This window comes from Acanthochromis polyacanthus, chromosome 5, assembly GCF_021347895.1.
Source record: "Acanthochromis polyacanthus isolate Apoly-LR-REF ecotype Palm Island chromosome 5, KAUST_Apoly_ChrSc, whole genome shotgun sequence".
NCBI classification, from domain to species: domain Eukaryota; kingdom Metazoa; phylum Chordata; class Actinopteri; family Pomacentridae; genus Acanthochromis; species Acanthochromis polyacanthus.
In genome coordinates this window covers 20,240,361-20,261,229 of record NC_067117.1, presented here as the reverse complement: position 1 = coordinate 20,261,229, position 20,869 = coordinate 20,240,361, and the positions used below count along the sequence as shown (strand labels likewise).

Sequence of the window (20,869 nt, the reverse complement as noted above, 5' to 3'; positions counted from 1 at the left end):
GAAATATATATGTATCTTGAATGAAGCTTTGTCTTTGAGGTGCGTCCCTAAAACTGGGGTATAAATTGCTGTACATTTATAAGCAGAACATGCTAATATTATAGTAGATTGAAAACATTGACTGACACTGACACTTTACATAAGAAGGCTGAAAATATAACATATGTAATGATATACTGTCAGTTAGTAGTAAAAAGTTAATGTCAGACAGTAACCAGATACTGAACTGATGTCATTTAAAAGTGAATACTGTAAGAATGAAAGACTCTTATTTTTATTTTTTTGTTATCTGATTCAAAGGCAGCTATGTATAAACTACAGATAGCTGAACTCATCTGACAGGCAGATAAATTATAAATACTTCATGTCAGGCAGAAACCTTTACTTCTCCACATTTGGGTACTTTCAGATTTTTAGGGATCCGTGGTTTGGCAGAATGTTCTTGCTTCAAGAAAAAAATAAAAAGATGTTTGCTTGATGATGATGATGATGATGATGGTGGTGGTGGTGACAAAGTTTGCTGTGGAGCAAATAACTCCTGTGTGAATCATCCTCTCTTCTTAAAATCTCAACCCTCTTTTGCAGGCAGAACATTCTGTAACTTCCTCTGATCTCAGGGTCACAAACACATATCAGATATCACGTCTCAACTCTGCCCATACCAGTTCACCACATGCTCACAAATTTACCTGTGTTAGGAGGTTAAGGACTTCTGCTCTGTATATTTTACTGTAGGTCAACTGTCTGTTGAGTTTCTCTCAGAAATGTTTTACCCTAGTATATGTAAGTACCATTTCTTAGGACAAGAACCTTCCTGCCAAACATGGAATGAAATTTTAATAAAATTTTGAACCAAGGAGAATAAATATTGTTATAGACTTAGTTGTTCCACATTAAACTACAGACCGTTTCCCAGTTTCAAACATAAACCTGTGAAAACTCTTAAATTCTACTTTTAATGCTTGTTTATTTCAATATTTGTCTAAAATGGACCTGAAGACGAAATTGTTGTTTCACCGGTCAAAATATTGTCACATTTCTTCTGTATACTGTATATTATTCTTATTCTAAAGTTTAAGGCAATCTTTATTACCCCTGAAAAGCAGCCAGCAGTGCACCACAGTGGTATGAATTATACTCCACAATAGACAAAAAATGTGACAGTAAAATTATATTAAATATTATGCCATGCCAAGCACTACTGGATGCTCTAAAATGAAACTTGACAAAAGCATTATTTAGGATTTTTCTCCCTGTGATAACTGTGACTTAATCTGAATTTCTGTAAAACTTTGTCTGTGAATACCCTCTAGTGGCCGATGAAGAAAATGAAAGATGAATTAAATCAAATGGGTGTCCATAATGATAAACAAAGGCTCCTTACATGCCCTAATGAAACATTTACAAGCCTGATAAATCTCAACTCTTCAGGCACTAATAGAAATCCAGATGAGATTACACGAAAACCTGAAATAATCTCACTGCTGAACATCACACACACTAACTCCCTGCCGTAATATTAAGACAGTCATTTGTCAGTAGAGTCTTTCACAGTGTGCTGAAGGTGCAATTAACACTCTCTACAGAGGTTCTTATTGAGATTTAATATAGTGCTTAAGTGGCATTTAGTCTATATTCACCATTGAGAAAAAAAAGGAGAATTTTTTTCTGGGAGAACTGTGGATTTGTGCTGAGTGTGTCTGTTTAAAGGAGGCTTCATTAAGCCACCAGGGAACTGGGTTGGGAGTAAGATCTGTCTTCATTCAGTAATGTGAATGTACTGTCTGCATTCAGATGACCAGATTTATAAGTTGGCTGTTTTTACTCCAATTCTATTATCGTGTGTTGACAAAATAGTTGGAAAAGTCCTTCAAGAAAAGATATTCTCACATTTGTATTTTACTGAAGACACACTTTGTTTATATTCACAGTACATATCAAACTCATCTGACACATGAATTTGATGTTCATACAGGCTCAGAGGTTCAGTTTCAGAATGCATTGTTATGAATGGACAGATATTTGTATTTGTGGGAAACATTTCTCTAATATTGCCTAAACGTATACATTTGCACTTGACTTCAAAACAGCAAAGGCACAGTAACATCCTTACTCATTGAGCACTGAAAGTTACAAAAACTTAAACAAGGGACTTTTTTTCACACATTTGTCTGAAATTCCAAGGAGCTAAGTATAATGTGCACATTTTAAAAAAAAAGAAAAAAAAGAAGAGGAAAGGCAGTTTTAGTCTCATCTCTCCTAATGACATCTTCAAATGTTTGGACACTTGTCTACCACTCCGTTAAATCTTGCCACTGATTAACTGAGTAAAGAGGTAACATATTGTAAACTATTGCAAACACACTGCATTTGTCTGTAACACAGTCGTGTAACATTTTGCTGTTCCCAAATCCAATAATTACATCACAGTTACTCATCACTTACAGCTTGTCAGTATAGCCTTCTACTGCTCCCACCTTCATTATCTTATACATGCAACTTTCTCATTGACATTTTTCTGTGAAGCGCAGAAAAACATCCCTTCAATTGTGGCCAGTTGAAATATAGTTCCTGTAAGATCAAACAGACAAATACTTGAGGCATGAAATATATTTGAAGTTTACCTTCTAGTTGACCAACACCCAGATGACAGACATGGTCAGACATGGCTTCCTTTCTCTGTGCTTAATCAGAAGTCTCTGACAGGGAGGAAAGTTAAAAACACTGATAAAGTTTTAAAACATATACTAGCATTAGCTTTAATGAACAGATCAGTTGGAGAAGTTGAACAGTAGCAATAAATACAGAGAAGCTCAGGTACAGACTGAGGAATTTGCTCACACTGGAGAAGGAGGTGATGATTTCAGCGACTGCAAGACCAAGAATCATGTAACGGATCTTATCTTTTGGAATACCTGCATTCAGGAAGATGTCGAAAGAAAAGGCACTGATCTGGAAAAAAAGAAAAGTGCAATTCCATGAGGATCCTTGAGGATGGAGGAAGCTCTCCTGTGCACTCTGAGGTGGTATATGGTCTTCAGAGAGGGTGGTGGAGGATCTTCTCAGCACTCTTCACCACTCTTTGCAGACATTTGTGGCCCTTAGCAGTAGTGCAGCCATACTACGCAGGAATGAAGCTGGTCAAGACGCTCTCAACGATGCATCTGTAGAAGTTGCTGAGGATGTCTACAGAGCTTCTTTTGAGATTTAATACAGCGCTTCAGTGGCATTCAGTCTATGTTCACCATTGAGAAATAAAGGATGTAACACAGAGACACTGATTTTAACAGTAGGAACTCAATGCACCCAAACTCAGGACACGTTTACTTTAACAATAGACGTGTTATTTCATTTATTTTTAATGTAGCTATGTATCTCGCTTATTTTATTTCATTTTATCTTATATGGTGTTTCCTCAGTTCCTCAATCGCTGTGTTTTAGAGTCCTTTATTGATAATTATTTTTATAAAGCACTTTGTTGCATTTTTGTTCGTATTAAAAGTGCTTTGACATTCTGATTGACTGATGGGTTGGTTGGTTGTCACTGTCTGCAGCATCTCTCTAAGCCGCCAGGTGTCGCTGGTCCCTGCGTGTTGCAGCTGGTGGGCTGTCGGGGGGCTGGATGAGGGCTGGTGGAGACTCTTGAGGGGGGGAGAGAGGCAGCTGTGCGTATTTTTTTTCTTGAGTGTGTTCTTGACTCGTCGAGCAGCAGGAGGACTTGAAAACTTCACCGCCTTCAGCTGGAGACCTTCCACCGGAGAATTTGGCCGAATTTTTTTTCCTCTCCCGGAGCCGAAGCAGCAGGCAGCTTGTTGACCGCCAGAGAAGGACCGGTCCGGTTCTCAGCACTGGAACCATTTCCGCCAACATGGATGATTTAGGTAAGTTCGCTCGCCGTGAACGCGGCATTAAAGCGTGTGAGAGTGAGTGCGGCTACCGTCAAACGCACAATGGAGGTGTTTCCGCGGGGTAAAGGGAGGTTTTTCTGCCTCTGGTCGGTCGGTCGGTCTGTCGGTGGCTGCGGTCCGTGTTGGACCCTCGTCGGTGTTTGTGTTTGAAGTTATCCGGGTTCAGCTGAGAGAGCGCGAGCTTAAATGATCAGAAAGGGCCCCGCGTGCTGCTGGCACAAGGAGGCATCAGGATTAATTTAATAATCAGCTGCTGAACATTTAAGTCCACTTGATGCTGCGTTCACTGTCGTCCATGAGACCCGCTTCATTACACTTAATTAACACACACACCAGTGCATTGCTGCCTTAACTTTCCCTCTAAATCAAACCCTCTGACATCTGATGGGACACCGAGCCCCTCCCGGTGAGTGTCAGGATTACATAAGTGCCTTTTTTGCTGCAGGTGGGATCACACCAGGGGGCTTTGGGGGGGAAACAATCACTCTGAGTTGGTTTGATCAGGACCTCTGGAAAGTCACATTTGAACAGCAGCTCCAATGCAGCAGATGAATCCCGAGCTGCTCTGCCTGCAAGGATTTATTTTAACTCAGTGAACTGCAGCACTCTGTGTGACAGCTGAAAAAATGTAAAGCCTGGGGGCAGCATGCTTATAATGAGACTAGCCTTCTGGGAGTTTCTGAAGTTTATTTAAAATAGCATTAGAATCATTTACACATGCAACTAATAGAGAGTAATGCTGTTTTTTTTCTCCCTCAGTGACTGTAAGGTTAAGTTTAGCAGGACATCCGTGAAATGCATCGAAGGAGTCGGGTTCATCGGGAATGCATTTGTGGAGTCAAAGATGATAAATGTCTTGCGAAAGCTGTCCAAAAAGTATTGCCGCCCCCTGTGAAGTGCAGGTGGACTTGCTATCAAACAAGACACAACTCCAGGTAGGGGGAGGATATGCACGCAGGCTCTGTTTTCAGGTATAATTAGAAAATTATACCTGCTGTCTTTATTACCCCTGAAAAGCAGCGTCCTAAATAGCACCTGGATCCAATTTGGGTTAAAGTTCTCTGGTTGACGAGTTGGTGGTGGCAGAAGATCGGTCACTCTATATCTAGTCAATATTTATGGATACCATCTCGGCTTACATGGGTGAAGGGCTTTCCTTAAAGTAGCTGCTCAGAAAAAGGAGCGTCACACAACCCTGTGTAATTACCGTGTCACAGGGTTGTAAATTCTGTCATCCTTTTAGCAGAGACGTGTAAAAATGTGGCACACAAACGTAAAGAAGTGTCCTCACCAGCTGCTCACCGGCTCTGGCACTGGGATTGCAGCCGCCGCGGGGGAAATTTTACCTCCACCTGTTTATGAAAATTAGGTATGGTGGGGGACTCTAAGGAAGCAGAGTTTAAGTGAGGCGCTGTGGTGATCCGTCTATCTCGGCGCCCAGAGAGGACAACGAAACCTGCAGGTATTTTTAGCACAGGAGAGTCCTCCTTCTCCAGAGCTGAGCCAGCAGCACCTAGAAACCTTTCACCAACCTCACTCCTTCCTGCTGTTTCTCACTTTATTTGTTCATTTCTAACAGCCTTCCCTCTCCTCGTATCCTCCCAACACCCCTCTTATGAAAGCACTGCTCCTGACAGACACCCTAAAAGCATTTTTCCTGTGATCCTCACATGTCCACACACACTGAGTTTGTTATATCACCAGTGCTTCCCTCAGCAGCGGCCATGAGAGCAGAGCAGCGCTGATCTCAGGCGGGGCGTCAGGGAGGGATCAGGCCCACATGCAGGGATTGGGCCTCAGCCAAAATTTATCCTCCTTAAACACTGCACTGCCCCACCCTCTCTCTTCCCACTCCCCACCATTCCTGTGGTGAACCACATAGGAAACTGCAGGCTACAATCTATTGACAGTTTAGAGCTGGCTGAGTTTGCAGGAGCAGATTAGCCTTTAGGAAGATTTGGATCGAGGCAGATTGTAAAGCTTGATCGCTGGCAATTATCAGCTTTTCTCTTCTTTTTTTTTGCCAGAGGTTTGATTTATTATTCTAGACATGTATTAGTATTATTTGTGACTGATTTTATTTGTGCAGTCTTTGCAGTTTAGATGCTGTGCTGTGTTCTGAGGCAAACTTTCATTGACCTCCCCTCCTCAGCTATCAGCGTTGCCAAGCGTTTGCTCCGTGCCTCACTGCTCTGGGCCTGCACCAACAAGACATGAATGTCAAATAGCCTCCAAAGTTAACTTCGTTTTACTGCCTGTGATGCACTGTACCTTTCAGTGTTTCCTTTTTATCTCTGCAAACACACTAACCGCCGTCTTTCTCTCTCACTGATTTGTTTCACTGTCACTTTAGTGGCATCATTTGAAGTGAAGTGATTCCCCAGAGCCCTGTCAGCGCAGCTGCAGCGTTGGATATGTCACTCACAGAGTGGGCGTGGGCAAAGTAGCTCTTTGCTTAGTCCAAATGAGATGTGATGTAGCCTAGATACTCAGCTAAGACTAAATTTAGTTTTTTTCTTTGTTTATAGACCAAAAGACACATCAGACGGCTCTCACGTGAACATTTGTCAGTTTTTCTTCGTGCTCTCAGATTGTGACATAGATGTTGTTTATGCCTTAATGATAGTTTTTTTCACTCTATCAAGGATGCAGTTTATTTTGTCTTATGTTGGTCACTTGTTTCCATCAGCTGTTGTTTGAATTATGGTGTAGTGATGCATTAGTAACTGCTCTATGTTAACTTGTAGCGTAATAATTGATGTGTGAAGGATAGTTTTACCGATGATTTTACAGACGCATAAATTGCATGATTGAATTAAACCAGATTTTGATCTGTTGTCAGTGGTTTTACAAATTTGTACTGTGCTACTTTTATAGCAGTCATAGTTTTGCTGATGTGAATATTTAACCAAAGCAGGACTTATAAAAATATTACAATTCAAATCACAATATTTGTCATAAATATCACAATTCCATATTTTCCCTAAATAATTTAGCCTTTGCGGGTTGTTGAATTGTTTAATCTTTGGACAGAAGTTGGTTGGCTGTTTCCTCCTGCTTCCAGTTTTAGTGCTAAGCTAGCAAGCTGCAGGCTGTAGTTAAATATTTGTCAATTAAATATAAGTGTTATCAATATTCTCTTATAACTTTTGCCAAGAGAGCAAATATTTGTCAAAATGTTGAACTATGCCTTTAAATATATGTTGCCTCAGATTAGAAGTCTCCATATTCTAACTAAAAGATTGTGTTACAAACCTGGGTGTGGATTTTTCATGGACGGAATAACAAAAAATTCCATTGAGTTGCATCAGAGGAAGTGTTGATCCAGTGTTTTTTGGGGTCTGACTTACAATTGGGACAGAAAGTGAAGCTATATGTTCCTGTGTTGTGTCAGATATTACTCTTCTTTTTGAATATGGCCACCCACCTTTACTGAAGTGCAGTTCTAAATCACTGGAGTACTCCTAACTGTAAAGACAGTTCAATCTTGGAAGTTCCCATTGTCAGAAATCCCCTCCGCTTAACTTCCTCTTCACCAAAGCTAAAAAAAAAACAAGCATCTTTAGTGACCCTTGGCTTGATGCAACAGGGGACAAGTCTACACTGGATGATAACTCTCTTGTGCTTGACACGGGCACATAAATCACAAATACAGTCAGTGAAGCAGCCAAACGCTTGAGAGAATCCCCCGTATCTCCTCCTGGGTTTGTCCATCTGTTTGACTTTAAAATAAAAATGCCTGCAGGACTTTGAAACATATGGTGTACGCACACAAACACACATACAACAAAACTTAGGCCCGCCCCTGATCTCAGACTACTGGTATGGACAGACAGCTCTGAATGGGAAGCTGACTAAGCAGCGACAGCTCGACACTCAGCCAACCGTCCTGTCATCTCTCATGGGCCCAGCGCACCACAACAGCAGCCTGCAGGGTCGATATTTGAGCAACTGCTGTGGGTTTTCAGAACAGGGGTTATAGTGGGAGGAGGCCCTCGAGCTGAAAAACATATTTAGGCTCAGTGGGATGCAAGCAGAATCTCTCCATCCTTAGGATCTGTGTAGTTTCAGTCTCCCTGCAAGTCATACAGTGTATTTACTGCACGCACCAGTCGTGTCCTGCTTTTTGCCAGCTGAGCTCACTGAGCTGCTTTATTGGGCAGCTTCACATCCAGCTTGACACATGTTTCATGACAGGAAGTGCCCTTAGTAACCTCAGTTGTAGTGGCGGTTATGAGTCTCCTTTGCTGCTATCCAACATCCTTGAAGGTCACAGATGTAGTGTTAGTCATTGCAACTTGTGGACATTCATCATCCTGTCCTATTTCGTCGACTTCCTCAGTGGTTTGCCTTCTTCTTCTTAAAGTTCTGACTCTTTGTTGTGTTTCCTAGCAACCAGGGCAGCTCATTAGCTTGATATGGTAACCTGGTGTCGGCAAAGAAATGAGGCAAAATGAGGGGAAAGTGTGGTGCAGTTGTAGCACATTTTGTGTTATGTATTAAGTGCATGTGTGTGTGTGCCTAAACCGTTATCAGCCTTCCTCCATCCTGCTGTGCTCTGGGGGATTCTGCCTCCCAATGACTTTGTTGTGAGATTCTCATCCCTGCCAGTCTGTCTGTGACTGACAGCTCAGCTGAAGCGAGCCGGAGAACAGCTGGTGTTACAGTTTTGTATTGAAGATAAAAATATAATTGCACCAAAAGGAACGATTGTGTTTCCAAAGGAGTTCAACTGCTGCTGAAATGCTGTTCCTCTGCTTCAGTGTAATGAATCACAATTAGAGCTCTCACAGTGTCAGATGGCCTTTCAAATGCACCTGCACACTTTTTCAGACTTTCCCCTAATTGGGTCCTGAATGTCATATTTCTAGGAGGGTGTATTGCTGGTGTGGCTGCAGGCTGAGATAACACATCGCTGTTTTATTAGGAAATGAGTGTGTGCCCAGCAGGTTTCCTCTGGCCTTAGAGCAGGTTTAAATAGTCATAAAGAGGCTGCTGGTGCTGCCCTATTTGGGCTATAACGCCACCACAATGCAAGCCTTTGATGAATTGGGAAGTTGGGAGGGTGGAGGAGAGGCGAGAGCGAGCATTAGTGTGTGTTTCAGATTGCTTGAGCTTCATCTGCATTTACAATCAGCATCTGGCTTGTTTAAAGAGGATCATTCAGGAAGAGTGATCTAGACCCCATTTGAGTTAATGACAGTATTGATGCTGGGATTACCACTCCACAGGTTTATAAGGGTGTAGGCTTAACAAGGCCTCTCTCACACACACACACACACACACACACACACACACACACACACACACACACACACACACACACACACACACACACACACACACACACACACACACACACACACACACACACTAGGGTGTGTGGGTTCTGGCACATGGATGGAGCTGATTGTTTTCCAGTGAGATGATTTTTTGGCCTGTTTCACAGACCTCACTATCCCTCCTCTCCATCCTCTTTCGTCTGTCCTTGTCCTGCTGGAGGGGGGACAAAGAGCTGCTTGTTTCTGGTGCTGTGACCTACTTCAACCCAGAAAATGCAGAACTAGACAGAACTGATTATTAAGAGAAGCGGGAATTGTCCATCCATCCCTCTGTCTATCCACCCAGCTATCTACTTTCTGACGCTTATCGGGATCTGGTTTATGACATTTTCGAGCTATGCAAAGCAGCTCAAAAATAATTCATGGCCCGACAAAAAAATTGGTAGCTCAAGCTTAAATGAAAGGCTTTTTTTGTAGCTTTTAATCTGTGTCAATGAATGATTACAATTAAGTCATAGTAATACTACCTAAACAGAACCAGCGTGTTGGTATTGTGGCTGTGATAACGACATTACTATGCGGCTCCAAGCACCTCTGTTCCAGTGTAGCTTCTGCTTCTAGTAAATACATAGTATCAGATTCCTTTCTGTATGTAAACAGTAGTATGTATGTAAACAGCCAGTATGTGGTAGATTCATGGTGTACTCCAGTGTATTTTCACATATATCAGAGAAAAATCAACTATTTAAAAAAAAATCAGAACAGTAAATTGCAGTTTATCAATTTATGTATGTGTTTATATACATGGCAGTTGAGACAATGCAATTACTTTAACTCTGGTCTAGGCATGTAACCTCTAGTGTGCCCTCAATTACACTCTTATTCAATAAGTGTTGTGGCTTTACCTCAGAACAAACGCTGAGGATTTTCTGTTGGCAATAAGAAGGTGTTTGAGTGAATAGTGAGATGTCTTAAATTTGACTATAATTGTATTTTATAAAGGCAGCCAGGTAGTTTTTTTTTTTTACTATTTTAAAACCTGACTAAAGGAGTAATCTCTGTGCAGCCATTTAGGAACATTGTGCCTGTCTTTTACTTTGCTTGGGGCTCTGTAGTGTGCATCCGTCCCCTTAGGTTATTTTCACTCAAATACAAGCGCACATTCAGCTCGTGTGCAATTCAACAAAATGCTTAAAATGAGCGTCTCTACCATTTTCTTCCTGTTGCCTTCAATAAATGCACCCACAGTACTGCTGAAGCATTTTCAAAGTGCTTTCACCACTGTTGCAAGCACACAGAGGCCCAAAATAACCACAGGGGCAACGTATAAACCCCAGGAAAGCTTTCGCGCCCACAAACTACCTCTGTCTTCCTCTGTAAGCCTTTGACTGTGGGCAAAAACAGAAAGAGGGTGGGTAGGTGGGAGACAGCAAGAAAGAGAGTGTTTCATCTTTTGACTGGTATTATTTTAGTTACAGATACTCCCGTTTCATTTTTTTTTTCAATGTAGAGGTTGATACATTATTCATACATTCAAAAATCCTTTAATTATATTACTCTCTCTCTCTTCAAATGAAATTATTCCGCTCAGTAGATATATATTGACTCCTGTGGGTAATAGGTTTGCAGCAAGGATTTAAAAAAAATGTAGAAACACAGCCCACAAGTCATGACAGAACAGCAAAAGCAGCCAAAATAAAGAAAAGCAAACATGTTAGAAAGCAGCAGAATCAGAAGTGACGTTAAGACAGGCAAGAGAAGTGGGAAGTGAACATTCAGAACTGCCAGTGCCGCAGTGTGAGAATATTAATAATAATGACAATACAAAAGAAAATGTAACCATTTCAAATTGGTGCTGACTTTATGGTTTGATGTCAGACTATTTAGAATAAATGCGGTTAGAGATGCTAGAATGAAACGTGCAGAGTAACAAAACCTTTGAAAAGGAATACCAGCAGTCACAGCTGGAGTGTATTTCTCAACTGAAAGCTCTCAAAAATAGACTTAGCACTTTCAGATTTTGCTGAAATGAAAAGTGCATTACAAATAAAATGTATTATTATTAGTATTATCGTTAGACTGAACTGAAGATATATGCAGATAATGCTATAAAACTATATGCTGTGTATATATACAGGATTTTGTTTGTACATTAGCACTTTCTTTATCTCCGTCATACCCCTTTAAGAACTTGTTTTTTACTGAGGGCCGTTGGGGTTATATTGGTTAGACCTTCCTTAGCCGTACTTTTATACCTTGTGGACTTCCTGCATTTGCTGAGGTCGAACATACACGGGTTTCTGGTAAAGCATTCTCATCAGCAGCCTGAAAGGGTTGCACTTTCAAGGTGGAAATGAACAGAGATGGGGTGGAGACGAGGTATCAGTGGCTTCTGTGGTCAACTGTCACTCTGCTGTCGTGGTTGCACACACCTCCTCAGATGATAGCTTCAAGTGCTATATGAGCAGTTTGAGAAAAAGCTTATTTAAAGAGCTGCCCAAGCTCTTTACCCTGGCTTCTGGTCATCCTAAACTAGATTAATCACCTCTTTGCAAACATAATGTTTGCAGTGGCATCTAACTCTCAGCAAGAAGAAGAATAAACACACATTTGGCACAATGTTAGACTAGCTAACTTTGTCTCTCTGCTGTTTAGTGTTGGGAAGGTTGTGTTTGATGGGTGTCTGAGCATTTGCCAAAAATTAGCTGCCCGCTGAGGCTGAAAATGCTAATGTAAGAGTGAGGCAAAACAGCAAAGGTGCAGCCTGGGGTCCCTTTCATGAAATTTGCAAAATGCAAACTGCTGGTTGGAGCATGAGCTCAACGTCTGCTTTGTTCATTTTGGCACTTTAAAATTCACCAATTTATCACCACGTTTGCAATCCGTGCATGATCATGGGGGTGGACTGTAAAACTCCTAAATTTATGTGCAATTTCAGAGTGGGAGTTGTTTTTGAAATGGGATGCTGGCACCATCTGCAAACTGTGTGCAACAATCCACCCATTCCATCCATCAACTTTCTTCCTCTTACTCGGGGTTGGATCATGGTGGCAGAACGTTAAGCAGGTTGTTCCAAGCATTTCCTTCCCCTGCAACATGTTGTAGCTTCTCCTGGGGGATCCAAAGGCATTTCCAGGCCAGATGAGATATGTATTCAGTTCAGCGAGTTCCTGGTATCCTCCTCATCCTATTTAGATACCCAAACCACCTCAAACCACCTCAACCAGCTTCTCTTGGCATAAAGTAGAAGCAACTTTAGTCTGAGCTCCCTCCTGATGTCCGAGGTCCTCACTTTTTCTCAACCACCCTACGGAGGAAACTAATTTTGGTCGCTTGTATTCATTATCCAGAGTTCATGACCAAAGGTGAGGGTTGGAGCATAAATAAGGAGCCCTGCTTACCAGCTGTTCTCCGTCTTCACCACAATGTTCCAGTACAACGCCCGCATTACAGCCAGTGCTGCACCAGTCCGTCTTTTCATCTCAATTTCCAAGTTCCTGAGATATTTAAACTTCGTCTTAGACAGCAAGTCACCCCAACCCAGAGGGAGCAATGCAGTGGTTTCTGGTAGCGAACCAAAGCCTCAGACATGGATGTGGTGACCCTTATCTCAGTCGCGCCACATTTGTGTTTGCAACCTGATCTCCAGTTCAGCAAAGCGTAGTTGCCATAAGAAAACTATAAAGTCCTAGTCACATAATAAATTATCAAGATAAATAAATTGATCTTACCTTCCTTTGACATTGCTCATTAGGTGGTGGTATGTAGATGGAGAAATAAAATATGAGAGTCTGAACTGCGAGTTTGATTGTTTGCATCTTTGATTAATCAACGGGTTATTTTTTAATTCATTACTTGCTTTATTTAGAAAATGTGAGAACATGGTGATCTCTTTTGATGACTTGTTTCTTATAACGAAGAGGGCACAAAACCCCTCAAGCATTGCATCCTGACATTTGAGAAGCTGGAGCCATTAAATGAAATTATTAATCAATACAAAAATAGAAGCCAATTAATTTCCTGTTAGTTCAGTCATTCACTGCTGTGATTCTCAGCATGGCATTACAACAAAGGTCAATGGAATTAGTGGAATTAGACCAGAGACTTGCTTGTGCTCACAGTGTAGAGCAGGGTTAGAAGAAAATATATATGCACCAATATATTATATGACATTAATTCACTGGTGCCACATAGTCATATTTTTATTAAAACTTACAGGGACTCTAAAATGATTCCCGCCAACAGTTTCACTTTATGATCTGTGGAAAATGGCAGATAGTGTGGACAGCAGGAGAAAGCAAATCGGAGAGATAATTAATCCAATTGAAATGATTAAAATTGAATCAAAATGAGCCCATGCGATACATGCGTGATTCCTGCTTTTTGTCTTTTCAGAGGGGTATTTTTTTACTTCTTTGGTTACACTGATAATGTTATGCATCTTTTATGTTGTGATACAATCATTAGTGTGTGCAGTGTATGGTGATAGTGTTGTGCCGTGAGCTATGTTTGTGTCTTTACCGCCCAGGATGGCTCCTGCTCTATGATGACGATGTTTTTTGTGTCACATTATTTGTCATAGGCTGAAAATGTGTGTCTCCCTGCTCTGTTTACAGATGTCTTCTCCCTATAAACACATTGTAGTGCTTCGATAATTTAACAATAGTCATGAGACAATGCGAGGCTGTAATAACCTCACTAATAGTGTGTTTGCACAGTAATGATTCTCTCTGTTTAGCAGAGAATTCAGTGAGTTTGTGCTGCCATACACTTTGATTAACAGAATTTATTCTGAGTGGAGTGTGGAGTGGATTGCTGCTGTGTAAGCAGCTGTATTCTGTGATTTAATTGTAAGTGTGGGCTGTGGTGCCATTTCCATGTATAACATCCTCTGTAGCACTTAATCGATCTTGACATACGGAAACTTCATCCAGACTCTTCTTTATACAGTGTTCAAGTTTATGACATGGAACAGCAAATGTAATGTAATTTGCCTGTGTAGGCTGGTTGGTTGGTCTGTAATGTCGTGCTACTGCTTTGACCAGCACGGTCATCCATCATCTACCGTACGTCTCTTCTCCCTCAGGTCAGGGTCAGACAAGAAAGTATTTATAGTGCTCCTAGATGCCTCCGTCTGTCTCTGGTATGCGTGGGCAGCCATCCTGAGAGGCACCTGTGTGCAGTATTGTCGTCTACTGTTGCACCTGTGTGTGTGTGTGTGTTTCTTGTGTGATTTAATTTTGCCTTGTGTGCCTGCTGAAGCGCTCCAAATGAGCACAGGCACAGGCCTTCTGCTGTCTAACACAAGCCCAGAGGGGTGTAATGCATAAGTGCATGTGCACCCATCTTGTCCTGATTTTTTTCTTCTCCCGCTACTGGTGCAAGCAAAGAGAAGGATTCATCATTGCTGGGACGTTCTGTCAGCTGGTGTCACATTGAGAGGCCATCTCTCTCACAGCAGAACATGAAAGACTGTCGCTTTGTGTCGATGTACGCTTAAGCTTCACACCAGCAGAGAAGTCACTGCAGATTGTTTCTTACAATAGAAATTGCTGTGGCACTGTATTTCATTATTAAAAATTGCATTTATGACACCCCCTTTTACTTAAAACAGATTGGAAACAAAATGTCTTTGTGTAATATCTGACTTCTTTGTTTCCCTTCATCTGTCCTATCTTGTCTTTTCTGTCTTATCACACCATCTTGTTGAGTTGGTGTGTGCCTCACATTTCTCTCCATCTCTCCCCCTTTCTCGCATATATGGAGGACGAGCTGTGGCATGTTAGGAATTCATATCAGCCAGCTTCCACCTTGCAGCACTTCAAATATGGGAGGGAAGAAATGAAAGGAATGAGAGCAGGGAGATGTAGAAAGGAGGTCAGGGAACACAGGTAAAGTTGCTGCACAGACCGGTAATGTTCACCCTGTTGGTTTTCACTTTGGTGTCAGCTCATATCTCAGTAAGTGCCACGGGATTTGTGAACCTTACAGATAAAGAAGCCTTTACTGAGCACCAACCCTGAGAGGAAAAAGCTAGAAGGTGAGCCCAGCGCTTACACACAACTCAACATCGCCCCCTGCAGGTTGTTTTATGCTGTTGTTCAGTTGCATTACATCTGATGGGACCAATTTCCTGAAATGACTCGCGACCAGCAGGGCTAAATAAACAAGAGTGGATGTGTTAGGTAGTCAACAGCATTGATTCACTCCATGCAGTGGTCAGCAGTGATGGGGGCTCATGCAGGCAGGATGTCCTGTCAGGGATAATGGAGGCTTGCCTCTGTCAACATCCAGGACTTATCATGATCAAAATTGTCAGGAGATTAGTGCTCTTGGACTGCTTTGCCTAATTAGATTCCATTTATTTTTATGCAGTGTGTCGCTGTGAAAAGGTAGTGATTTAGGTGCTGATCCAACATCTGTCCAGGCCTTCACTGCCAGCATACTTCACTCTTCAAACGGTTTCCTTTCCACATCCTCCCTACCCTCTTCCTGCTTCCCCCCTCCTCCCTTCATTTCCAATTTTCCTGCCTTTTTCATCCCTTCTTCTGTCACCCCAGTCTTCCCAGTCCCCTTTTTATCTCCCTCTCTCTCTCGTTCCTGTAATGAGCCCCGTGTGAAGCAGTGCTCATGTAATTAAAATGCACACCATTCATCTGGGAGGAAGGGAGTCTCCATAATCTGCGTCAACCCACATTTTAGCCTCTGAGGATTTGCCTGCTGCGCGCCACGCACACACACTTCCCAGTTTCACTCGCTATCTCTCTCGACACTCCCACCTCCATTCCTCATTGTTTGAGCCCAGCTGCGCCCTGCCATGTCACTGTTAGTGTTGTGCACACAGGAGCCAACCAAATGCTGAGGTTTTCCTGTGTTTATCAGCTGCAAATGAAGACGGAGAACTGTGTTTAATAGATGCATGCAGTTTGTTAGATCTGCATGTAACCTATTTTACTGCAGGTGGAGAAGAGCAGATCTTACAACCTCCTGCTTCCCAGGAACTTCGGTAACTTAAGACTTGGCATAACTTTGCCCTTAGAACATGTGAAATAGATGTTTTCCTCTAAAAATATGCTCAGCTACAGTTAACTTCAGAAGGTTTTGCCTCCCTTTTTCAGGGATAACGATTCACAAGGCTCATCTCATGAGTAGCGCTCATGTCTCATGAGTTCCTCGTTTTACTGTTGTTCCATTTTTGGTCACTGGGGAACTAGTCTGTGCTTCACAGTGCAGTCTGTGTATCACGGTATGTTCCCTTGGCAGAGGAGGCTGACACACCTCTGTGTGTTTGTGTAGTTTGTGGATGGGTCAGAGCACGCCTCGCATGCAGCACTCAGTGAACAAAGACAACCCTGAAACTGAATTAAACTATATCCTGATAACTGGGACTACACTCTAACCATATAGTGAAGGGAAATGAGCTGTTGAATTTAATTAACTTGCTTAGTTTTGATAAGAGACATTAAATCAGTCATTAAAAGTACTACACTCACACAAGCCAAAGCCAAAGAGAATATGTTTCATGTAGCCTGAGGGGGAATGTTTGAGCAGTAACTGTGTTTTAGTGCAGCAGGTTCCTTATAACCAGGGTTAAATCTAGTTCAGCTCCAGAGCTAAGTTGATTAACATCTCTTGTGTAAACCATCTGGACTATCATCTGTTGACTGAGGTCTCCACCAGCTGCAGTAAAACTTTGTTCTGACATCAGTAAGAGATACATACGGAGCTTTGCAGATACCCTCACCATTTATTTATGCAGTATTTCAGAGAAGTATCTGATGAAAACTAAATTATGTGTTGGCCTGTTTTCACTGGATTAATGTGTGGACTTTCCTGGATCTTGTCTTTTTTTCTGTGGTTTGTGCTTCTGAATGTGTACATCTATGAAACAATGAAGTATTGGCCAAAAATTTAGAATCTGGGGTAGTCTGTGGAGAGAGCAGTGTGTCTGTAGTGACCTTTAAAAGCACAGTCTTATTAATGTTTATTCAATGTTCCTTCATGTCATCAGGATAAAAAACAGATGATACCTAAGATCTGAAGTAAAAATTGAAATCCAGGTGTTATAATATATGTGTTGTAATATATAATGTAGCGTATTTTTATATGTTTTCTATGTGTTTCATTAATAGGACTTTTCAACATTTATCCTGGTTGTTACTTGTGACATGTAACCAATCAGATTGAGGCACTCTGGGCTGGACATTGTTCAAGACCACAGAGTGACTCCAGATAGAGGATGCTACATCAAAGCCAAAGTAGTGCATTTTTAGATTAATTTATCATTTTTTTAACAATGCCGTAACACACCATATGGGCACAAGCACGCTGAACAGAGGAACCCTGGTAATGTATCACATACTGCATTCCCCTACATCCTCTCTGTCTTCACTGTAGTATCAAAGTCCCTGCACCCCCATTAATATTAATGATAATAATATAATTGCATAAATAATTAAAAACAACAACAAAAAACTGCTGAATATTGGGTCCAGTTTAATTTTAGCTCTAATCGTGAGAAACGTTGTAAAGAAGAAGTCTTAACCTCTCCAGTTTTGACACAGGAAACCTACTTAAAATAAGTTCACGGTTGTGTTGACTTCCTCTTCTAGTGGACCAGAAGAAGAGCTGCAGTGTTGAGCTTCACATGCACCTGCCTTTTATCACACACCATACTTGGTATTCACTGTAAAGACTGACACTTTCATTGTTTCTGCCTCTTCACTTTTATGGGAGTGTGTATATATTTTTTGTTGTTGTTACTACCTAGTAAGTGATGAAGACACACTAGGAGCTGGCTCCAGTAGTGTAAACACCGAGCTCTGCTGTGTCCATAATGAAACTCCGAGGAATGTAGCCGGGCTTCTGTGTCCAGAAGAGTCTCTGCTGTGAAACCCAGTCAACTGGCATGCTAGCGATGCTAGCCATGCTAACTATGCTAATGCTAAGTCAGTCCAAGTGGATCCGGTATTGATCTGGCTCGGCTTCTGCTGTGTCTCCTCTCTGTCTGGAAAACATTGGAGTTCCAAGTTACCACTGTGCTCATGATACTATGGTATACCAAACATTCATTTTTAGGTTTGTAATTAGTTTCCTGTTAACTCTTTGTAGTGGTTAGAAACTTGGCCTTACAAAAAACTCAGAAACTAGAAATATAACCGTACTTAAAAGATTTAATCTAATGTAACATTAAATGTGGTAAAATAAATGTGAGTCATGAGTAACCCAAGCAGAGCCTGCACTGACAGCATGAAGGAGGGGCTGATTATACCCCTTTTATACCTTTGTGATACCACTCCCTCAGTTGGGCATGCCTCTGTTGATAAGAGCTCTGATTGCTCTCAACGTTCCTCATTTCACCACGTTGTGTACTCCGTCATCCTCTCCTACTCGCTTGGCCTCCTAAAATCAGACAGCTTCTGCCTCAGAGAAGGTTTTCAGTGGTTTGCGTGAGTAGTATCTCTTACTTGAGCTTTCAGGCAGCTAGTTCGGAGCAGGCATGGCTTTGGGGAGGTGATCCTAACTCTATGCTATTAATTGTAACCCTCTCCTCTGCTCTCACTTGCTCCCCCCTCCTCCTCCTTGTCTCTAGTGCTGATGGTAGAGTTAAGAAAGGCAGTTCCTGCCTGGCAGACAGTGTGTTTAGGTTGCCCTCTTCCTCCTCTACTTCTTCTTTCTCTGCATTATCTCTTCTTCACTTCCCCGAGTGTTCTGCTTTGTTTTTTTTAAGGTATGTCTCATCTCCTTTTTACTTAAGCTATAAGTGTCTCTGTCTTGACCCAGTGGTTAATTTTAGGCTGGAACCTCTGTGGAGTTTCTGCTATTGAACATACCTTTGCAGTAGTGGTAATATCATCAGAATTTCTTAAAGAATATTACAGTTTGAGTATACAAAATGATAGCTATGATAGCAACCCTTATTCATTTACCGTTGTGGTTATTTATACTGAAATTTTCTGTTAGTGTACTATCTTGAACCCTGCAACACCAATGTCTTTCCTTGCTGATATTATGTTGATCTACTAACATGAGTTTGTAGCAGAAACTCTTAACAGATATTTTATTCATATGAGACATTTCGTTTTAGAACAAGCTTGTTTTTGCATTTAGGATTTTATTTTTTAGGACTTGTGAAATTCTAAAAGAGAAACTAAACCCTGCTCTGGTGAGTGAGTGCGCTAAAATAAGCCCAAGTGCTCGGTAATACAGCCTGTGCTCTTCATTAAATCCCCTATAATGTTATGTGTCCCTCTACCTACTTGTTAGAGCTGCTAAATTAGTAGTTGTTCTCCTGGATCGCTTTCCTCTCAAAATACCAAATAACCCCCGGGCTCAGATTTGGTAGCTGTCTGGTGTGTACATGGTGAACATGACCACACATACCTGGTAGCAGATTTTACTGCAGGTGTTGGATTTAAAACTTGTCCAGAAGATTGCATGCAGTTGAGGGTAAATGAGTAACTAAAGGAGTGGTCATGACAGCCAACATGATTCAACTTTTACAACTCCACCTCTTCTGATGTCAGTGTGCATGGGTCTTTAACAGGTTGCGAAATAAGCAGTAATTACTTAGTGACGGTATATGCAAACAGAATATGTGATGAGTCGAGCATTGTTCATGAGAATTTTAACCTTTTACTAGTGTCTGATGGTATGGATCACATCTACCATTGGTTTACACAATGTTATTTGGTGATTAATGTAGTGATCTAATAATTTTTTGGAATTTCAACAGAGAAACTGTGTAGATAAACTTACCAGATATGAATATCTGTTTTAGGTTAATACACTGCTGTTGCAATACAAACAATCCTGTAAAATGGCTATGAAACTTTCCGCGCATTAATTTAGAAAGATTTGAAAGGATTAGGAACCTTGGTAGAAATTGTATGGCTGAATCTTTTACCTCAGTGTATCGTCATATCTCCTAATTCTTTCTGAATGTGTAGTAATTTCCGGAGCTGTAGTGAAAATATCAAAGGCTGAATAGTAATCAGTATTACTTCTTTCTGCCAAGGACACCTTATTGTACATCAAAGAGTGACGCCGCACATAAGTAAACAGCAGAAGCTAAAATCAAAGTGGATGTGACCTGACCAGATCGGATCACAGCTGAGTTTTAATAGTTATGCTTATCAGTCTGTGTTTTGTTTTTCCACAGATGCTTTGTTGGCGGACCTTGAGTCCACAACATCCCACATCTCCAAGCGCCCACTTTTTCTGTCTGACGAGACCGCCTACTCCTTCCCTGTTGGGAGTCAGGGCCAGCCAGAAATCTGCTCTCCTCCCCAAGCACCACCAACTCCCTCTGAGCGAACTCTGAACGGACTAGATGAAACAGAGGTAAATGCATACATTATAAATACGTCCTCGGGGGCATTGAACTTAGATGACTCAATTAAAGACACAGTTTGATTTATTCAGGGGTGAATAATTGGTAGTGACTTTTTTCTCTCCTCAGTCCTTCAGCTCAGCTCAGAGAAGTCCCTGGTCTAGAGACAGCAGCAGTCCGAGCCAACCCGTTGGTGAAGAGGACCACGTATACAGGTCAGAACTGAGGCCATGTCAGATGGATGGTCTATTACAGCACACTATAACTTTCTGGATACTGTATGTAAATGTGTTTGCATGGTACAATATATGTGTAAAAGCTCTGCAACCTCCACCTGACTCTAAGCT

General features: G+C 41.5%; 1 protein-coding gene across 2 annotated transcripts in view; it reads left to right on the top strand.

Annotated features, from left to right (window-relative positions):
• Positions 1-3,580: 3,580 nt before the first annotated feature.
• The window catches only part of LOC110955417 (paxillin), a 30,880-nt gene continuing 13,591 nt past the window's right edge, over positions 3,581-20,869 (top strand). The window contains exons 1-3 of one of the 2 annotated variants that reach the window (XM_051948745.1): positions 3,581-3,881; positions 20,352-20,533; positions 20,652-20,737. In XM_051948745.1, coding sequence (XP_051804705.1) covers positions 3,869-3,881; positions 20,352-20,533; positions 20,652-20,737 — 281 coding nt within the window. In that variant the 5' untranslated portion in view covers positions 3,581-3,868. The remainder of the gene's footprint in view (positions 3,882-20,351; positions 20,534-20,651; positions 20,738-20,869) is intronic. The other variant, XM_022200411.2, reaches the window with a different exon arrangement.